At 40.8% G+C, this 22194-nt stretch overlaps 1 protein-coding gene across 2 annotated transcripts in view; it reads right to left on the minus strand.

Moving 5' to 3' along the window:
• The window catches only part of LOC138978156 (protein RCC2-like), a 99390-nt gene extending 77458 nt beyond the window's left edge, over positions 1 to 21932 (minus strand). Inside the window, exons 1-11 of one of the 2 annotated variants that reach the window (XR_011459592.1) lie at positions 21666 to 21932; positions 19156 to 19246; positions 15165 to 15305; positions 13149 to 13280; positions 12700 to 12788; positions 11991 to 12105; positions 11626 to 11792; positions 10741 to 10921; positions 9995 to 10100; positions 7509 to 7581; positions 2852 to 5719 (exon numbers count right to left, since the gene is read on the minus strand). Coding sequence is in view for 1 of the 2 variants with exons in the window: in XM_070350815.1 (XP_070206916.1) it covers positions 5546 to 5719; positions 7509 to 7581; positions 9995 to 10100; positions 10741 to 10921; positions 11626 to 11792; positions 11991 to 12105; positions 12700 to 12788; positions 13149 to 13280; positions 15165 to 15305; positions 19156 to 19246; positions 21666 to 21830 (1434 nt within the window). In the remaining variant the exon portion in view is untranslated. Of the gene's footprint in view, positions 1 to 66; positions 5720 to 7508; positions 7582 to 9994; positions 10101 to 10740; positions 10922 to 11625; positions 11793 to 11990; positions 12106 to 12699; positions 12789 to 13148; positions 13281 to 15164; positions 15306 to 19155; positions 19247 to 21665 lie in introns of those variants that run through there. The other variant, XM_070350815.1, reaches the window with a different exon arrangement.
• Positions 21933 to 22194: the final 262 nt, after the last annotated feature.

Below are 22194 nucleotides of genomic sequence, written 5' to 3' on the forward strand. Positions count from 1 at the left end.
GAAATGAGTGTCATGACTGAGAATAGATTTAAGTTCACAACTATATAAGTACACATCTCACTCGAGTACACATACCAGTTTTATTTAATTATTCAGTGACAAAACTAAATCATTCTACAAAACAAATGAGATGGGGTTAATGAATGTTGAAAATATAACGAATGAATAAGAAAAAAACGGACATGAATGCAAATATACAAGGACCAATTTCAAAATAAAATGGTATTACACACTCATTGTATATAATGTAATTTCTGTTATAGACTTTCCCTTGGTTTTCCAATTACTGCATTGCACTTCTATTCAAAACTTCACAAATGTCTTAAAAACTGGATAGAGACAATAAGAGCACATTATGCAAAGTAAAAATTCATCATTATATTTGCATCAAGTTAGAAGACAAAAGTTTACTCTGCCTGCAACAAGGAGAACAAAATGAGACTGAAATTTTAAACAAAATGACAAATACGAAACATATGGACCCTGAGTTTCAAAAGAGCTATAAATCTACATGTACAATTTATATCAAGATTCCCCATCAAGATTACTGACATATATACACAAACTATACAGTACACTGTGCCAACTTGGTAATGAGTTTCCTTGAGAATAAGCTAAAGTGCAGCGTTGTCTTTTAAATTCCAAACAACATTCAAATAACTGGACAATAATTTTTGAAAAGGCAGCATTTTTTTTTTATTACATGTACATCAGGCATAGGAATTGACAAGACCAAGAACGTTGAAAATTGGGGGGGTGGTTGGGGATTGGTGTTAAAGGCATGCTCATGGGATCATCTTAAGATTTTCGTCTGTGCCTTTCTAGTTTTATATCCCAAACTATTTTTTGGCAAGACAGTTTCTCGTTTTCACAGAAAAGCGATTTTACTGCCATAGATTTGAAAGGCTGATTCCTATGCCTGGTGTTAAAGGTCCTTGTCTACATTTTGATACCGAAATCGCCATTTGACCATTAAAATGCAGAGTCTATTATCTACAAATATTACCAATACACCCCCTTTCGATCAGGAAAGACGAAGCCAGTGTAGCTGTTTGAAAATTCATAGTAGGACATCCTTATTTGGAAAATGCCAAGCGCAAAACTCCTCTCAAATCCCGTGCATTTCAAGGGTTTAAAAAAAAGCGTGATTCTGCATCGTGCCCCTCTGGCACATCTCCAATGACAGTGGAACACTTCCTGCAGGACTGTCCAACACACCAAAACTTGCGAGCAGAGACCTGGCCTGCTGACACACCGATGAGGGACAAACTCTATGGACCCATGGAGAGCCTCCGGTGTACAGCAGCCTTCAGCAGGGCCTCCGGAGTTGCTGTCTGAGCGAACAACGAAAGAAGAAGAAGAAGAAAACAAGAAGAGCAAACGCTCGATCGAGTCACTTTCGCAGTTCTGAATATTATATGAGGCATCAGATGGACAGGAAGAAATTGCTATTCACAACACAATGCATACCTGAAGCATACCTGTGACCTTGAAAAAGGTCAAAGGTCACCAAAGCAGACGTCAAAGTGTAGAGGTCACTGGGAGTCACGTTCACATAAAATTTGAGCCCGGTCACTTTTATAGTTTCCGAGAAAAGCCCAACGTTAAGTTGTGTGTTGCCGAACAGAAAAGGCTAGTTATCTCCCTTCTTTTTCTGATAACGTTCGTAAAAGGCTACAGATGTAAATACTTTGATGTAAAGAATAATCCTACAAAGTTTCAATCACATCCGATGAACTTTGTCAAAGATATAAAATGTCTAATTTTTCCTTTGACGCTGACCTGTGACCTTGAAAAAGGTCAAAGGTCAACGAAACCATCGTTAAAGTGTAGAGGTCATTGGAGGTCACGACTAAACAAAATATGAGCCCGATCGCTTTGATAGTTTCCGAGAAAAGTCCAACGTTAAGGTGGTGTCTACGGACGGCCGGCCGGCCGGACAGACTAACACTGACCGATTACATAGAGTCACATTTTCTCAAGTGACTCAAAAAGCGTGGACAGCGCTCTAGTGTCAAACTGTTGCTGCACTTGTTTTGGCGTGGCTATAAGCATAGTGACATGAATTTGATTGGTCAGTATTTTTAGGCAAAGCACATGTTCTCAGCAAACAGAAAACAAAATATTGGAAGCGTGAGTCACGCCACCCAAAAATAAAATCTTTTTTTACATATATTTTTTTTCTATAACTTTTTTCCCCATGGTTTATTCATCATCTGACATAACTTTTTCGCGAAATCTAATTATAAGATTATTGAAAAAAAAGCAAAAATGTAGACGACCACCTTTAAAGGCATGCTCATGGGATCATCTTTAGATTTTCATCTGTGCTTTTCTATTTTTATATCCCAAACTATTTTTTGGCCAGACAGTTTCTCGTTTTCACAGAAAAGCGTTTTTACTGCCATAGATTTTTACAGAGAATTCCAATGCCTGGCAAATACAGGCGCAACAGAACTTGAAACCTATAGCACAGTCGATAAATGCTTGCAATTCTTCCTTGTCAACAGAATTTTCATCAAGTCCTGCTGCAGGTCAAAACGCTTCCATCAGTAAAAACCAAATAATAGCTAAGTCCAGCACCCAAGTTACTCTGTTTTCGTATATGGACTGTGGATCATAGGTAAAGCTTACACATTCCTTTCCTTCTCGTTTAAGCGGTCATGTTTAATCCCACAGATCTTTCTTTCTTTCTTTATTTGGTGTTTAACGTCGTTTTCAACCACGAAGGTTATATCGCGACGGGGAAAGGGGGGAGATGGGATAGAGCCACTTGTCAATTGTTTCTTGTTCACAAAAGCACTAATCAAAAAATTGCTCCAGGGGCTTGCAACGTAGTACAATATATTACCTTACTGGGAGAATGCAAGTTTCCAGTACAAAGGACTTAACATTTCTTACATACTGCTTGACTAAAATCTTTACAAACATTGACTATATTCTATACAAGAAACACTTAACAAGGGTAAAAGGAGAAACAGAATCCGTTAGTCGCCTCTTACGACATGCTGGGGAGCATCGGGTAAATTCTTCCCCCTAACCTGCGGGGGGAATACGCCGATTTCAGGGTATTTTCATGTTTCTATAACCCACCGAACTCTGACATGGATTACAGGATCTTTTTCGTGCGCACTTGGTCTTGTGCTTGCGTGTACACACGAAGGGGGATAAGTCACTAGCAGGTCTGCACATAAGTTGACCTGGGAGATCGGAAAAATCTCCACTCTTAACCCACCAGGCGGCAGCAACCGGGATTCGAACTCACGACCTCCCAATTAGGAGGCCGACGTCTTACCACTGCGCCTTTATTCAATGTGAGAGCCTGGACAGATCTGTGCCACCTTCAACACGCACAGCTTGTCACATGTCGGCCACCAGAATGGCTATTTTATACACAGAGAACAGACGCGAAGCTATGAGGAGTGAGTATTAAGCACTGAAATAAAAAACCACACTGACGAATCGACCCATTTCTGGACTAAGACGCTAACCAAAATATATAATTCTTAATCCAAGTTTGTATCGTTTTATTTCATATTTTGTACCTTTTAACCATTTGATTTGATTTCCAAACAAAATGCCCAATGAAAATATCAGCCATATCATCTTGGCCCACCAGATGCTTACATAAAAATCATATTCTCATGTAAAGTTATGGTTTAATTTCAAATCTTTTTAACATTGATTTCATTGCCAAACAAAATGCCCACTGGAGATTAGATAAAAACCATACCATCTTCAGCCCACCACAAACTTACACTCTCCATCAAATCATTTTGGAACAGGACTAAAAATAAACAAGACAAAGTGTTCAAGCATTTATTTCCCTGAATGCATGTCATCGCTTCTTTGTAACAGATTTTACTTTTGTCCGCTAAAACCACCAGTTTTATAGCTTTCCGTCTTTATCCATCATTTCCTGGGAACTATAACCCATCAAAGGCACACTATCAAGCCAACAGGAAGGCTTTATCCGTTTGCTTGCATACTCCCAGGACTCTTACATCCTCCAACTTTAAAATTACAACAAATAACAAACATTATGGAACCCATTTCTTCTCATTCCTCTTTAGTTATGATGAACTAATACATGTATCCCAATGCAGAAATCAGAATGCATTGTCCGAAGCACTTAAATGCTTTAGAATCATCTTCAGTTTTATTCATTGGTAAGCAGACCACTGATCTGTTGTGTGATAATTGATGTTTCCATGAGCATGTTGAGTTTCTGCATTTTTTCTCCAACTTCACTCCCCTAAGCGTGCATAACATCAAACTCAACAGTACACTACAGAGACACAATACTTTCACAAAATGTCACAAAGAGTAAGTCAGTCAAAGAAAAAGCACAACACCCGTATTTCTGTGTAGCAAACAAATTGTTGCTTTTGGTGTGTAATTAAGGATTTGTTACCATACAAGCAAAACAACCTTGTGTGCTCGGAAATAAATGGTTAAAGGGAGGTTTCACTTGGTGTAATAATAATAATAATAATCCCAAAATGCTTAAAATCCACCATTAACAACATTTTAACTCGTGGTTGAAACAATGGTTAACTCCTGCATTGCTTGTAAATGTTGAGCACGATAACTCCAATAGAAAACAATTACTGGTTATTACAAACCAAAACCTCAGCAAAACAAGAACTCAACATCAAACTATAGTGCTGTTTCAATGTTAAATATAATATGGTTTTGCAGTTACAGAATTATTTTGAACAGGAGAGATGAGCAAAAATCTGTCCATTTTGGAATTTGCAAGATTTCAGATTTGCAGGAATTAAATTTAAAAAGAACATAATTCCAAATCACTAGGGAAAAATAACAAAAACCATTTCATGGATTGTTTTTTAACCGACATAAAATCAACATAGTCTAGTCTGAAAATCAACTACCCAATCGAATTTCATTCACTGATTCAGGGGTGAGATTACAATTGGAAGGCTTTGTTATCTTGTGACGGTCATTTCATGGATATAATCTGTCATGATGCTTTTACAGGAGAAAACGCAACTCAAGCATGGGAATTGTCCGCCGAAAGGCAAATTTCCGCCGATTTCTTTGTTTTGTTCCGCCGAAAAAGCAAAAGTGTCCGCCGAAAAAATAAATGGGGGAGGTAAAAATGATTCTAAAAACTGAATTTAATGGCAAACTTGGAGCTCAGATGACACCAAATTGCACCATATGGGTTCTTTGGAGAAAAACAATTCCAGGGGGGAGGGGGGAGCATGCCCCCGAACCCTCCTAGCTGGGCTAGGCGCTTCGCGTCGTCGACATTGCTATTACTTACACATTTTCAGCCTTTTTTACTTTTTTCAATTCCCATGCCCGGCAACTCCAAATTTCAAGGTGGTTTCAAAGAGAAAACAAATGTCAAAGACTGGAAATCTTTTTTTCCCTTTTGTCTCCAATGTTCCCTGCAACGGTTGCAATGAAAAACATACTGACAGAACTGGAATTATACTACTGTCAGCGAGTTGCTAAGCAACAGAGTGGTTCCTTGACGACCAAGTGGTTGCTAGGCAAAACTTGCAAGGGAGGCAAGCTAAGGCGAGAACACTGGCAGTTTCTCAAGTCTCTTTTTCTCTTCCTCGGTGTCGCAGCGCGCTATCATCATGCTGTGGCCGTAACCACACGCCACGCTGTGTACGTGCACACCTTCCAGCGGTTTCACTTCCTGAGCAATTGTAGACGATTTCATCTTGTTCTCCCCGTAGCCCTGAAAACGAGCAAGCAAAACATTGAGGAAAAACGTTAATATCTGGAGTGACCTGAAAAAGAGCAAGCAGAACATTCAGGAAAAAAGTTAATATCTGGAGTGACCTGAAAAAGAGCAAGCAAAACATTGAGGAAAAAAGTTAATATCTGGAGTGACCTGAACAAGAGCAAGCAAAACAAAGAAAGATGTTAATATCTGGAGATAAAATTTTCCATTTTAATGTATTCATTTTAATGGACAATAAAGTGGTGTTATTGTTACATGTATTAACATGCGATCTAAAGTGGTCTAAAGAAAAGGGGGGTCCCTATATAGGGTGTCTATGAAGGGGTTTCCACTGTAAAACACTCTCTCTCTCTCGCTCTTTTTGGCCAGTATACTAGCCCTAGCTCACACTCTCTCTCTTTGGCCAGAATACTAGCCCTAGCTCACTCTCTCTTTTTGGCCAGTATACTAGCCCTAGCTCACTCTCTCTTTTTGGCCAGTATACTAGCCCTAGCTCACACTCTCTCTCTCTTTGGCCAGTATACTAGCCCTAGCTCACTCTCTCTCTCTCTCTTTGGCCAGTATACTAGCCCTAGCTCACTCTCTCACTTTTTGGCCAGTATACTAGCCCTAGCTCACACTCTCTCTCTCTCTCTCTTTGGCCAGTATACTAGCCCTAGCTCACACTCTCTCTCTTTGGCCAGTATACTAGCCCTAGCTCACAATCTCTCTCTCTCTCTCTCTTTGGCCAGTATACTAGCCCTAGCTCACACTCTCTCTCTCTCTCTCTTTTTGGCCAGTATACTAGCCCTAGCTCCTGTTACTGATGCATTGTCTGCACTTCAGTTTCAGAATAAACTTGATTCATCTGATGTGAACTGAAATTTACAAACTTTCACACAGTGACTATCATAAGATTTATCATACAGGCATGAGACCAAGGGTAGGGCGGATGGTGGCGAGAGAGGTGAAGGGACGGGGAATGTTTACAGTGCCGTGTGCCGGGCTGTGAGCAGTGCCCGTCAATGTTTAGCTCAGGCACCGTCTCGGCAGAGGCGACAGGAAAATGCAGCGAGCTATTCTGGCCATTTGGCCAACCGTCGTCCTCATCTCAAAGGCAGACAGATATCAAACGCTCGACTCGAGACTGCATACACTTGTCAAAGTGCCAACAAATCTGGATAAACAAGAAGAGCAAACGCTCGATCGAGTCACTTTCGCAGTTCTGAATATTATATGAGGCATCAGATGGACAGGAAGAAATTGCTATTCACAACACAATGAGTCACGTTCACATAAAATTTGAGCCCGGTCACTTTTATAGTTTCCGAGAAAAGCCCAACGTTAAGTTGTGTGTTGCCGAACAGAAAAGGCTAGTTCCTTGTTTTTCTGATAACGTTCGTAAAAGGCTACAGATGTAAATACTTTGATGTAAAGAATAATCCTACAAAGTTTCAATCACATCCGATGAACTTTGTCAAAGATATAAAATGTCTAATTTTTCCTTTGACGCTGACCTGTGACCTTGAAAAAGGTCAAAGGTCAACGAAACCATCGTTAAAGTGTAGAGGTCATTGGAGGTCACGACTAAACAAAATATGAGCCCGATCGCTTTGATAGTTTCCGAGAAAAGTCCAACGTTAAGGTGGTGTCTATGGACGGCCGGCCGGCCGGACGGACGGCCGGCCGGCCGGCCGGACAGACTAACACTGACCGATTACATAGAGTCACTTTTTCTCAAGTGACTCAAAAACACAAGGCTGTACAAGAAATACAGGTAGAGTGATTGATTGAGAGTCCTTACCAATTCTCCATAGGTAGGACTGGGTCCCCAGCTGACCACACTCTCATCCGCACAAGTCATTATGCTGCGATAACTGAAACACAGAAATGGTCACAAGACATGAAAACAAAGTGACAGAGGGCATGCTCGTTGTAGCAAAGCTCCAGTCACACACACTGTGTGCTTCTTTCAATGGTGGTTTCAATGATGATAATTACAGTTTCGACATTAGAACGGGCAGCTAAAAAAAATTAAAGTTTGGCTGAAAGTTTGAACCAGGTTTGTATATAAACCACAACTGGCTTGATTCTTCAGCCAGGTATTTGTGTAGCTACAAAGGTAAGCCTACACATCCACACAGGGGACATGCGGCATGCTCACTGTAGCAAAGCTGTCGTCACACACTAGATTAACAGATGTGCAAACCAAATGTTTGCCGTGTTTGCTACAGCCTGTCGTCATTTTGGAGTTCAAAAGAGCACAAGGCGAGCACAAGGCAACATCAACTATTAAGCATGACCGTGCACTAAACCCAATTGTAAAGCCATATCGTTGCTTCCCACATCTGCATCATACTCCATTGACAAATGCTGGAGTATGCCTAGATACGATTAGCTAGACAGCAGTGCATCAACAGGTCATGAAGAAAAAAGAAACCAGGGCCTCACATCCATGAGAGGTAGCATAGGACAAATGTCCTGGCCAATGTAAAAGTGATAGGACATTTGTCCTGAACAAAAACAAATCAATAGGACATTTTTTTTCCCGTAACAAAACGTAAATATAATTAAACTTGACTAGTAAAAGAACAAAAATACTTTTCTTGGCAAAAAGGTAACAGAAAATATAAAATAAATTACATCGAGTCAGTGCAGTGTTTCTGCCCCCTTTTCTTGTTTTGTCAGCTGTCGGGTTTCAACTATCTCCTTGTCTCTCTGGAGAGATGGCACTTGCACACTCGCATGGTCTTTGGTTTCTTGATGATCGATTTGCGAAAGTTCGAACAGCCAACGGTAAAAGTGTTGGACTTCCCTGTGTGCTGACATGAGGTGCAAAACATAAGTTTCCTCTCTGGGTCATGCGACACCCACGGGAATGATGTCGCCCAGCTTGAGACAAAGTTACGCGTGGAGGTGAGGGAGGGGGTAGTGTCTTCCTTCGGCTCCGATGTTTGACTATCGCGATCGACATTCTCACCTGGGCGATCAGGCTCTAACTGCTCTGGGGCTGGAGGAAGCTCAGTTTCCGTGCTACTGACAGATGATGAGGGAAGGGACTTGAAGTGTAATTTCTTCTGTCCCTTTTCTGGGATCAGTTTTCGTTTAGGCATGTTTGTTATTTTCGGCGAAAGCGCGAAGGGAGGCAACTCTCAACTGGTTTTGAGCATTCCGAGTTGCGAGCCTTGGAAACTCTTTGGTACTAGAGGCACAAAGTGTCTAATTTCGTCTGCTACACATCGCTTCGCAATACATCGATAAAATAGCATATATTTAAACGTCGAGTGGCAACTCATGGATGGAACACTTATTAGATACATTTTTTTCTCCTGACTGAAAAAAGTGTGGCTGAAAGATTGAACCAGGTGTGTATATAACCCACAGCTGGCTTGATTCATCAGCCAGGTATTTGTGTAGCTACAAAGGTAAGCCTACACATCCATACAGAGGACATGCGGCATGCTCATTGTAGCAAAGCTCCAGTAGTATACAAGATCTTTCTTTATTTGGTGTTTAATGTCGTTTTCAACCACGAAAGTTATATCGCGACGAGGAAAGGGGGGAGATGGGATAGAGCCACTTGTCAATTGTTTCTTGTTCACAAAAGCACTAATGAAAAATTTGCTCCAGGGGCTTGCAATGTAGTACAATGTATTACCTTACTGGGAGAATGCAAGTTTCCGGTACAAAGGACTTAACATTTCTTACATACTGCTTGACTAAAATCTTTACAAACATTGACTATATTCTATACAAGAAACACTTAACAAGGGTATAAGGAGAAACAGAATCCGTTAGTCGCCTCTTACGACATGCTGGGGAACATCGGGTAAATTCTTTCTCGTCCCAACCAATATGGGACTCCCCCTAACCCGCGGGGGATGAAACTTTTGCAGTGAACTTGGGTTCAGACACCAAGGAGAGTCTGCACAAACTGAGTAGACTCTGGGAAATAAATCCCTAGCCGAACTTGAGGATCAAACCCACGCCGTTAAGCGACACTGTTTTTTTTTCAAACCAGCGCCGCTACCAACTGAGCTATTTACCTGTCTTAACTCATTGTCTCCCAGGTACGGATATATCCGTACCCACTCATATGGCTCTATCTGACTTAGTACGGATATATCCGTACACACAGTCACTTCAGTCGCTTCCTGTAACGTCGATTTAACGCCTGCATTCCAGCGTGTTGATACAGTTTCTACACAGTTACTACAATTCTGAGTGACCCTGGCCTTGGCTTAAAAAACCTTGGTCAACATAGCTGGGGAAAAAAGTGTTAACACTCACCATGCTCCAACGCTGCGTATCTTCCAGCCAGCTAAATCCTGCACCAGCTTGGGGTACATGGTGGCCTCCCCTGTCGGTTTGGACTGGCCCCAGAAGTACAGAGCACCTGCGGCAAGAAACCATCAGTGTGACTGCCAGACAAAATGCTTTTGTTAAGAATAAAATTATGCACACAACAAAAACACCCACAAAAGCAAATCTCGGGCGCTTATTGCAATGATCTAGCCCAAAGGTACACATTATTCAATGCCTGGTCTACTCCCACGTTGTATTTTTCCCTCCATATTTTCTCAAATTTGACCAAAGATTACTCCATTTAAATTTCAATAGAAGCAACCATCACAAGCACAACACAAACAGCTAAGCACACTCCAGGCATGGGAAATCCAAAATAGAAAAACCTCTGAAAATAGGCAGAGGTCCAGGGGCCGCCTAGGCCCCAGCGGTTGGGGGGGACAAATTTTTAGCATTTTAGACTAATATTTTGATAGTTCTCGTGTAAGCAAATAATGGATAGAGAGACAATAGTATACATATAATTTAATTTACCTTTTTTTTGCCGTGGACAATTTTTTATTTTCGCTGAACCGTAATTTCCTTTTCACGGAAATCCGCGATTTCGCTGACAATTCCCATGCCTGACACTCAACCCTCCATGCTCACAGACGAAACTGTAATGTTGTCCAACTCTTACTCTTAGCTAACAACTTATGTACTATTTTTTGTTGTAACAATTCGAAACTTACCAGCTTCATGCACAGCCAAGCTGAAGCTTGACCCGCATTGCAACTGTGTGGCTCCGCGGTTCGGGCCATCAAAGAACTTCAACAGCCGTGGAACAAGTTCGTCTTTAGGCTCAGAGTGACCAAGGCGTCCGTAGCCACCAAAACCCCAACTGAAGATTCGCTTCTTGGAGTCAAGAGCAAGCTGGAAAAAATGATCATCCAAGTTAGTATTTATTTTGGTTAGCAAGACATTATCATCCATACTCATGCAACCAACCGCCTGAGGTCTCAATTCCAAGCTGAATACATTGATTTGATAAATCTAAACCACTGGACCTTGGATTTCTTTCTGTTTTTGCTTGAAGAGTGAGTCAGCAAGAGAGAGAGAGAGAGAGAGAGAGAGAGAGAGAGAGAGAGAGAGAGAGAGAGAGAGACTGAGAGAGAGAGAGAAAAAGAGTGTGTGTGTGAGTGTGGAAAGCGGTGCACACGCAAGCAAATACATATGATCTTATCTATAAAAATGTTGCTTAAGGTCAAAACCAGGCATGTATATATAACAACACCTAGTTTGATTCTCAAACAAGGGTTTTCTTTAGCTGCAAAGGTAAACCTGCACGCTCAGCTTAAAAACATGCGGCTTGCTCACCGCAGCATCAATGAATCACATCATCTGCTGAGCTCGGGGTTACATTCACCTAACACATCCCTTTGGACCCACAAAAATGCACGTCTGTCAACAAGCCCTGAAATATCTTATAATGTGCAAGTGTACATCGGCAAACGTACATTCATTTGGGTTCCCATAACAAACTCTACATACTTTGAAGCTGTAAAGCGCTTGGAGCTATATAGTATATGTGTGGGCCTTGCACTATAGAAAAACTATTTATAATGACAATGACGTACAGCGTGATTCAGTCCACAGGCGATCTCCCTGACATCCACATCAGTCATTGGAACGACGTGACCATCTCGTGTTTTCTCAATGAAGACGTTCACTTTCCTTGGTGTCATCTCACACTTGTACTCCAACTTGTTGCTCGTGACAAAATATTTCCCATCAGTATTGTGACCTGTAGGGCAGAAATGGAATAAATCAAACATGGCCTATGCTTTCCCTTCAAGACTGGATTTATTCATAGTGTGAACTCACACATCCTATTATTAATCTGGTGTGTGTGTGTGTGTGTGTACAAATCCACTCGTGCTAAAAACATGAGTGAACGTGGGAGTCTAAGCCCATGAACAAAGAAGAAGAAGACAACACTCACCTAGCTGTCCAAATTCAGGACAACCAAAGGAGTAGAGATTTCCGTTGATGTCCGAGATCATGCTGAACTCGCCTCCGCAGGCTATGCGTCTGATGGGCGGACCCTTGTACTTCACCTGTTATCAGAGTTGCACATTTAAGTATAACCTCCATTTTAAAACAGCACTTCTTAGCGTATTAACACTTTATGTCCCAAAAAGTCACTAGAACTGGGGATAAAAATATCAATTTGGTCAGTCAGACAGCACAAAATCTAATAATTACAAGTTTGAAAAAAGATGGAGTCTTACAAGGGAGGTAAATTTACTGACAAAATGACGAGAAAGTCCCAGAAAATCAAGTCTTAATGTAAAATCGACCGATTGAGTGTTTTTTGAGCATTTTTCTTGCGAAATATGAGCAACCAACGCTTGTACTCGTTGAGGCAGGTTCTTAACCAAGTTTTCCTCGACGACGACAGTGATTTTGATCCCGAATGCCACGTTTCTTCGTCTCAATCGAGTGAAACAAGTGGTGATTCGAATGCACAAGACCCGAGAGCAGGCTTCGATTCAGTTACAGAGTTAGAAACGTTTTAGTGAAGTACCCATGAGATTTGCACTACAGTGCCAAAACCCTCCAGGCAGGAGAGGCTGCTGAGCCTGCACTACAGTCAGGGCTCATAGCGTTAACAAATGAAACTAAGTAAAGAAAGCAGACATAATACTTACTCTCATGGGGCATGGAACATGCTGCGTTTGATTGCCAATGCCAAGTTGTCCCATCTTGTTGTCTCCACATGCTAATACCTGGCCACGATCTGTGTGTGCACAAACACAAGAAAAATCACAACACAGAGGTAAATTCCAATGCACAATTTACAATTCCACAACAATTATAATGCATACCAAGGATCGCTCCACACAGGAATGACATTTCAGAATCACAATTGAAGAGTAAATGGACCAACAAATGATCTTTTCTCACCCAAGTTCTTTAAATTCAATAATATTGCAAAAAGGAAAACAATTCCTAATTTCACACAAACATTTGTAAATTTAGACAAATATTACACACAAGAAAAACAAGACAACCAAACAGTTGAATAGACTTTGATCTATGACATATGACTACAAAACCTGTCATGTCTTACAAACTCTACCTCACCAGAAAACCTTACCTGTGAGGAAGAGAGTGTGGTTTTTGCCACAAGAGGCAGCAACTATGTTGAAACTGTCCAGAAGCTCCACTTTGGTAGGCATATCCCGACGAATTATGTCTGACAATCCGAGCTGGCCTTTTTCATTGCGTCCTAAAACGCAGAACATTAAATATTTACTAACAAACTTTAAAAAAACACCAGGTAAGTGTACAGTGATATATAAATATTCAATCAGATTGAACGTACTCACACACAAAAAATCAGTCTGCGGGACTTATTCACTTAATTCAGCGACATACAGTCAAGGTGAAATACTCTCAGATTACTTTCTTTGTGACGTCAATGTATTTAGGAGACAACGTATGGCCGTGTGTGTATGTACCAGGCATGGGAATGGCTGAATAAAAAGTCAGCTGAAAACAGGAGAGGGACCCAAAAACAGAGGGGTCCTCCCCCGAAAAATTTTTTTTTACAGATCAAAATCTACGCAATCTGAGGGGTATTTTGGACAAAGTTTCGCATTTAATTTCACATAAATATGCAGGTGTTTTAGCTGCAACTTTAAGTTTTAAAAATTCTGAACAAAGGATTGTGCATACTTTATCACTTTCTTGCAAACATTCATTGACTGCTCTCACTCTCAATCATACTTGTCAAACCCACGAGGAAACATGTGATAGGATCCAGCTCATCTTTAACTTTCTCTTATTCCAGATATTGAATCAAAGGGAATGAATAAAAAATTGATAAAAAAAAAAAAAATTTCGTTAGTAGATGCTCGCCGAGGGCAATGAAACCACGATTGCTGTACACAATTTCTCTGTCACAAAGGGTGTATCTTGCTTGACCAGGCGTGTCGACTTTTTGTATGTGTTCACCGATCCGCTCTTGCTTGTCACCAACTTTAACCTCTTTGGAAACCCAATCACATTTCTACTGGTTAACCACACCTTTTTCGTCATAATCCTGGCCGCGCCGAACAATATTCGATACCAAAGACATGAAGTTTTCTTTCAAATCGAACACAAGAGACGCGTCTTTGTCTCAGACAAGTAAACCACATGCAGCGGATGTTGCGCGAACGTCTGTTTCATATAACATGGGACAGCCAAGACTACAAAAGCTGAAGTCAACTGTCAGTTCCGGATAGTGGCTTGTGCCATTTGAAGACACCCGACCGTTTGAGAATAAAAACCTCATATACGATTTTTGAGGTATTTTTTCCTCCCCCCGCTGAATTTTTTTTCTCCCCCCGCTGAAACTCCTCACGAAAACCGCTGAAATTAGCGGATCCGCGGACCATTCCCATGCCTGATGTACGCATTCAACAGAATGGTTTCACAAACAAATTTCTGACAAAAAATGCTGAAAATAAAAATCTTTTACCTCACACGCACAACTTTAACTGAACACAAATTGATCTGAGACTGTGTGAAGAGTAAGTCACAGTAATCAGGGGCTCACATCCACGTCGGACATCGGACATACACGGACATTTTTTCCAAATGTCCTACACATTTTTCATGCAAGATGACATATGTCCTATTGTTTTTGTCACAAAGTGGTCATTGTCCGATTATGCTTTCATTTGATCCAGACATTGTCAGTACTTTCCAATTTACAGTAGTTTGATTTGCTATTTTATCGATGTTTTGCGAAGCGATGTGTCTCTCCAAGCAGACAAAACTTGGGGAGACTTTATGTGCTTTTTATAGAGAAGAGCCTCCAAGGGTCGCAACTCTGAATGCTCCAAGCCGGTTGACAGTTGCCTCCCTTCGGGATTGACAGTTGCCTCCCTTCGCGTTTTTTCCCCCCCGAAAAAGCAACATGCCACCGAAAATTTATGTTTTGCTGCAGAAAAAAAAGCCCAAATGATTTATTTTTGTTCAAGTCAAATGTCCTATCACTTTTGCATTGTCCAGGACATTTGTCCTATGCCACCTCTCATGGATGTGAGCCCCTGAGTAATAAAAGTTTACTCAATCAGTGTGTATTGGCACTTCAAAAACAGAGAACCCCTGAAACACAACTTACCCCATGTGTACACTTTTCCTTCATCTGTGATGGCAACACTGTGACAGGCATTACATCCAGAGGCCACAGTTCGAATCTTCACACCCTCCAAGGCAGCAAGGCGATGCGGTCCCCATAGGTTAGGACCTCCTAACGGCTTCACTGCAAGGAAAGACAAAAATGACAAAGATTAAGTCAAGATAAATATTATTGTAATTCAATCAAGTTTGCGTTTTAATGACAGATCCTGTGATTGGTCAGAATGCCCCAACTGGTCATTAATTGTCGATAACCACTCGCTAAAAAATCCATTAACAACCTGCTGGCGAGGCGCATTGATACAGCCTCAACTAGTTTCGGTTAGCTTTGAGGGTCATTTTACAAGTAGGAAATATGAAGGCCAACGAAATACCGAGACCATAAGGTATGCGAAGTGATGACGTCGAATACGTGACGTAAGTTGATGCATGAATTCATCCGGACTACGTCAGTCAATTCCAAAGATCGCTTTTGTGATGAAAAGAATTTGTTTTAGAGTTTGCTGTCCAGAAACCCGTCAAAAAAGAAGGGAAAATGTGTGTGAAAGAAAACAAAACAGGAGCAGAGTGATACGATAGGAATACAGAGACATATTTCTTGGGACTTGACCCTTGCAGGTAGGTGGACGAAAGTAGTGTGTGAACAGAACAGAACCAATTCTGTCTGTTTACAACCGCATGAAAGCAGGAAAGAGATCGTCGTCAGATTGAATTAAAATAACATTTACATGCTTCCATTTGAAACTTCGAGGTCTTCATCGTGGATTGACGCCCTCCCAAAGTCTAATTGAAGCCCTCCGTCGCTTCGCTCCGTCGGGCTTCAATTAGCTTTTGTTGGGCGTCAATCCCCGATGAAGACCTCGAAGTTTCAAATGGAAGCATGTTAATGTGTAATTAAAAAGATAAGCTAAGGCCACACACAAACAAGAAGAGCAAACGCTCGATCGAGTCACTTTCGCAGTTCTGAATATTATATGAGGCATCAGATGGACAGGAAGAAATTGCTATTCACAACACAATGAGTCACGTTCACATAAAATTTGAGCCCGGTCACTTTTATAGTTTCCGAGAAAAGCCCAACGTTAAGTTGTGTGTTGCCGAACAGAAAAGGCTAGTTATCTCCCTTGTTTTTCTGATAACGTTCGTAAAAGGCTACAGATGTAAATACTTTGATGTAAAGAATAATCCTACAAAGTTTCAATCACATCCGATGAACTTTGTCAAAGATATAAAATGTCTAATTTTTCCTTTGACGCTGACCTGTGACCTTGAAAAAGGTCAAAGGTCAACGAAACCATCGTTAAAGTGTAGAGGTCACGACTAAACAAAATATGAGCCCGATCGCTTTGATAGTTTCCGAGAAAAGTCCAACGTTAAGGTGGTGTCTACGGCCGGCCGGACAGACTAACACTGACCGATTACATAGAGTCACTTTTTCTCAAGTGACTCAAAAAATAGTCTGTTTACGGTATCCCGACCGATCCTATTTTTTCGTGCGACCCTAGACTTTTTTTTTGGCATTTGGGGGGATTTTTTTTTTTTAATTATAAAAAAATGTCTGTTTTTTGGCAAAATAAATAACTTAAAAATATCTTTTTTGGGAAAAAAAAATATTAAAATTAAAATAAAATCCCGACCTACCGACCCTATTTTTTGAGTCACTTGAGAAAAAGTGACTATGTAATCGGTCAGTGTTAGTCTGTCCGGCCGGCCGGCCGGCCGGCCGTCCGTCCGGCCGTCCGTAGACACCACCTTAACGTTGGACTTTTCTCGGAAACTATCAAAGCGATCGGGCTCATATTTTGTTTAGTCGTGACCTCCAAGGACCTCTACACTTTAACGATGGTTTCGTTGACCTTTGACAAGGTCACAGGTCAGCGTCAAAGGAAAAATTAGACATTTTATATCTTTGACAAAGTTCATCGGATGTGATTGAAACTTTGTAGGATTATTCTTTACATCAAAGTATTTACATCTGTAGCCTTTTACGAACGTTATCAGAAAAACAAGGGAGATAACTAGCCTTTTCTGTTCGGCAACACACAACTTAACGTTGGGCTTTTCTCGGAAACTATAAAAGTGACCGGGCTCAAATTTTATGTGAACGTGACTCATTGTCATTGTGTTGTGAATAGCAATTTCTTCCTGTCCATCTGATGCCTCATATAATATTCAGAACTGCGAAAGTGACTCGATCGAGCGTTTGCTCTTCTTGTTTGGCCTATGTTACCGTAAACAGACTTTTTTTTTGTTGGCCTTACCATCCCGAAGAAACGTGCTAAAATATTGATAATGGATATAAACGTACCTAACCTGGTTACTGGTGTGTTTTCATTTTATTTAAAGATTAAGTCAGTACAATGGAAGCCCAATTTTAAGACCCCCTCCCTTTCATGGCCCTGGTTTTTTCCCCCAGACTTTTTCATAAGGCCAAAAAAAAAAAAGGTCTGTTTACGGTAACATAGGCCAAAAAAATAGGGTCGGTAGGTCGGGATTCCCCCCCCCCCCCCCCAAAAAACCCATATTTTTACGTTATTTTGCAAAAAAACCCAAAAGATTTTTTTTCTTTTTCTTCCCCAAATGCCAAAAAAAGTCTAGGGTCGCGCGAACAAAAAAGGGTCGGTCGAGTTACCGTAAACAGACTTTTTTTTGTTGGCCTAACCTCTTAAATTCACGCACATAAAGAATCCCTCCTCTTTCAGACCTGATTTTCTCAGATTTGTGGCAGTCTTGAAAGGGGGTTCCACTGTAATAGTATTGTGATTAGATCAATAGATGCAGATGTTCCTGTTCTTCTTCTGCGTCCGTGGGCTGAAACTCCCACGTACACTCGTGTTTTTGCACGAGTGGAATTGTACGTGTATGACCGTTTTTACCCCGCCATTTAGGCAGCCATACGCCGCTTTCGGAGGAAGCATGCTGGGTATTTTCGTGTTTCTATAACCCACCGAACTCTGACATGGATTACAGGATCTTTTTCGTGCGCACTTGGTCTTGTGCTTGCGTGTACACACGAAGGGGGTTAAGTCACTAGCAGGTCTGCACATAAGTTGACCTGGGAGATCAGAAAAATCTCCACACTTAACTCACCAGGTGGCAGCGACCGGGATTCGAACTCACGACCTCCCGATTAGGAAGCCGACGTCTTACCACCACGCCCGTCAGATGTTCCTGTGAAAGTGAAGGAAATCATCAACATGGAACTAGTCGAACCTGACTAAATAGTAAAGCGGACCTGACTAAATAGTAAAGCGACCTACCAAAAGTGGTCCTTACAGAAAGGTGACCTGACTAAATAGTAAAGCGACCTACCAAAAGTGGTCCTTACAGAAAGGTGACCTGACTAAATAGTAAAGCGACCTACCAAAAGTGGTCCTTACAGAAACGTGACCTGACTAAATAGTAAAGCGACCTACCAAAAGTGGTCCTTACAGAAAGGTGACCTGACTAAATAGTAAAGCGACCTACCAAAAGTGGTCCTTACAGAAAGGTGACCTGACTAAATAGTAAAGCGACCTACCAAAAGTGGTCCTTACAGAAAGGTGACCTGACTAAATAGTAAAGCGACCTACCAAAAGTGGTCGTTACAGAAAGGTGGCCGCCATTTTCAGAATTTCAGGGGATTTATTTTTTATTTTTTACAAAGACCAAAACAAGAAAACAAAATGTCATGGTTAAAGGTTGAAAAAAAGGCAGAGAAGCCAGAAACGTTTGCTTTATGTTTTGTGGAAGAGCTTAAGTATAATAAGCCTGCAGCCAGTTTGTACTTTCAAGTGTGTGTGTGTGTGTGTGTGTGTGTATAGATTTGTTTTGTTTTATCCCGTCGAACGGAAGGCTTCTATGTAAAACTACTATAGCTTTAAGTCTCCTTTTCACAACAACAAAACACAAACAACAAAACACAAACAAACCCACCTAATTAATGCTATAAAATGTGCATGACTGGGATTTTGGATAGAATCACATGAACCAACCTCCTTTAGGGAGCACTCTGCGTCCAATGAGATCCCAGTTTGTCCCTCCACAAAACAATACCTCACCACTGAGCATGGGACTCTCCAGCCTCTGTCATCGCAACAAAAGAAACAAGTCCCGTCAAGCGATATCAAAACATTCAGACAATCTGTGGGCCTAAAATCAACAGAGCAAAATTAAAAATATGTGATGGAGACTTCTAAAAACTTAGCTAGCCTAAATTCGTCAACCCACACGAATCGAGCTGGTCTTGATGAAGCATGCCAACAAAAAGAGTAAGACCTAATTTGCATACACCAATTTATTTTTTATTCTGAAAGCACATTTTCGCAGTAAATATAACATATCTGTATATTTTTGGATTCAGGGAATGATAAGGAATGCAATAATTGTTTTAAATCTGTAAATTTGACTTTTATGACAACCTTAATGAACAAACTTATTTTCAAAGCTGAAATGCAATCCCATAGTGCGGACAGTCAAAAATTAATTGACCAAAATGTCAATCAATTGAATTGAATTACGAGGTTGTCAAAGTGCAGCCTCAACTTTCACTAAAAGCCAGATATGACGTCATCAAAGACATGAAGATCTGTCTTGTAGTTTTCTTGGAATCGCTCTACACACACTCACACACTCACACCACTACCCTTGTCTTCTTCTTCTTCTGCGTTCGTGGGCTGAAACTCCCACGTACACTCCTGTTTTTTGCACGAATGGAATTTTACGTGTATGACCGTTTTTTACCCCGCCATTTAGGCAGCCATACGCCGCTTTCGGAGGACTACCCTTGTCTTGATTCCCATTCTACCTCAAAAATATTTGTCAAAACTTGACTAAATGTAAAAAGGAACAAGAACGCTGAAGCGTGATTAAACATTAACTCAACTGAATGCACTGAAAAACGTCCTGTTCTTTTTCACCTTCCAAACAGAGAGAGAGAGAGAAAATAAACCTGAGGCAAAATCTTTATAGTGCTTGGAAGGAAAAATGTGCAGGATGAAGTCTTAATCTCTCGCCTTTCAATATGTCGTAATTTGTGTGATCCAGACTTGACATGTCTTTTCAATAAGCCGACTGAACAGACTAGTCTTGAATTTGAAGGTTGGAAGCATAATTTCTATTTAACAAATTTCTTCATTTCGAGGATATATTCAACGTCAAACACAAAGAAACAAGATATTTTGGGAGTCAGAAAATAATTGGAAATCCAGGTTTCCCAATTGCTTCGTTTCCGGCCGAGCACGTGATGCGCACAAAAAATATTGGCGGTCTAGAAGTGTCGTCTGCGCAATGATTGCGGCGGCGCCCGCGGCTTTCTTGACCGCCAAGGACGACCGCACACATTGTGATACGTCATTCGTTAGACCTCAATAGACAAAATTTGATTTAAATTCAACATTTAAAGAAAGTCGCTATTTAACAGTTTCATTTTCTTTAACTAAGCACATTTTTCAATCAAACAACAAAACTATATTTTCGGACACAGGGCTGAAATGCAATCCCATAATCCGGACCAAATCAAATATTATGTGATTTTTTATATTTTTTAAATTGATGAAATTCAGACAAAATTGGGGCGTGACAATGCAGCCTTAAACTTTTGCAAACCGGCAAATATGACGTCATCATAAAGCTGAGATATGCTTAAAGCGGCTTTGCACACACAGACCGACATACCTACTGACCTAGGGGGACAAACATCGCCCTCCACCCTTGTAAAATCATTCTGACATTCAGTCAAGTATAAAAAACACTTTCAAAAGTTTGCCAAGTACTTTAAAACTTGCTCACTTTTAAAGCACTTTGTACTGTTTGTACATTTTTCTTGCATGAAATGAATTTCAACAACTAATAAAAATTAGTAAATTACTAAATAGCTGTCTTATTTCTCAAGTCCTATCAAGAGTATCATTTATAAGTTATAAGTTCTATAAGTAACATTATAATCATACTATTTATATTCAAGCACCTGGTTTAACCTTCACAACTGTGAAAACGGTGTCACAAGCTACGTTCCTGAACACGAGAACAAAAGACAAAGTGCTGAACTTCTAAAGCCACAGTGGTATACACTGATACAGTCAGTCCTATTTTTTTTACATCGATGCATCGTCTCTTATTAACACTAATAACAGTAACACTAGTTAACTTCAGGACTGATCAGAATAATCGAGGAGTAACTATCTGCATCAGCATACAACTGTCTGTGTTTTCCGGGGCAAATGACAACTGATAAGCTTAAAGCATTAATACACAAAACGAGCAAAAAATAAGTTGAAAATTATTGATTCGCTGTCCGCTCGCCGAGTCGCTCTGCGCACACGCATCGCCCGTCAGCTTTTTGTTCGTCTTGGAACTTGGATCACGATTTCATAATCCGAGAACAAAGAAACTAAACGAAACTAAGACCGCACTAAAAGGGATGATTTCAGGAAACAAAACTGTTGTGCCAAAAACAAAGCGACTTAAAAGGGAAATAAATCAATGTGTGAAAATAAAAACATACGAATGCTGAGTCTTCTGTCGTAGCTTCATCTGGTTCATTGTCAAAATCTGCACCGGCGGCTCCTTCAATATCTGATCCATCTGACTCGTCTCCCTTCTGCTTCTTACGACGTTTCGTCGGGCCCTTCCCGTCAACATCAGAAGCTCTTTTCTTCGCTGGTGGCATTGTTTTGGTTAACTTGCGTCAAATAAAGCAGTTTGCCGACTTAAATCTGCCACAAAATACCGCGAAACAAAACCACATTGGCCTCGCCGTTCGCTCTCACACTTTCACGCTACGTCCCGCCAAAGGTCACGAGAAATGGTTTTGATTGGTTCTACGACTGACCGCGCGATAATTTGCATGAAAGTTCATTTTTAATCCGCCATCGTGGCATCAAAAGTACTCTCGTCAGGTGTGTGGTCGGTCAGCTACGCTGTTATCGAGTTATACTGATGACGGGGAATTATTGAATGAAATGATAACCGGACTTTGATCACAAACGCAGATCGCGTGAATAGGTGATTGGGGGCAGGTGACCTCGACAAAG

The sequence above is a fragment of the Littorina saxatilis genome, linkage group LG10 (genome assembly GCF_037325665.1).
Source record: "Littorina saxatilis isolate snail1 linkage group LG10, US_GU_Lsax_2.0, whole genome shotgun sequence".
Taxonomy (NCBI): Eukaryota; Metazoa; Mollusca; class Gastropoda; order Littorinimorpha; family Littorinidae; genus Littorina; species Littorina saxatilis.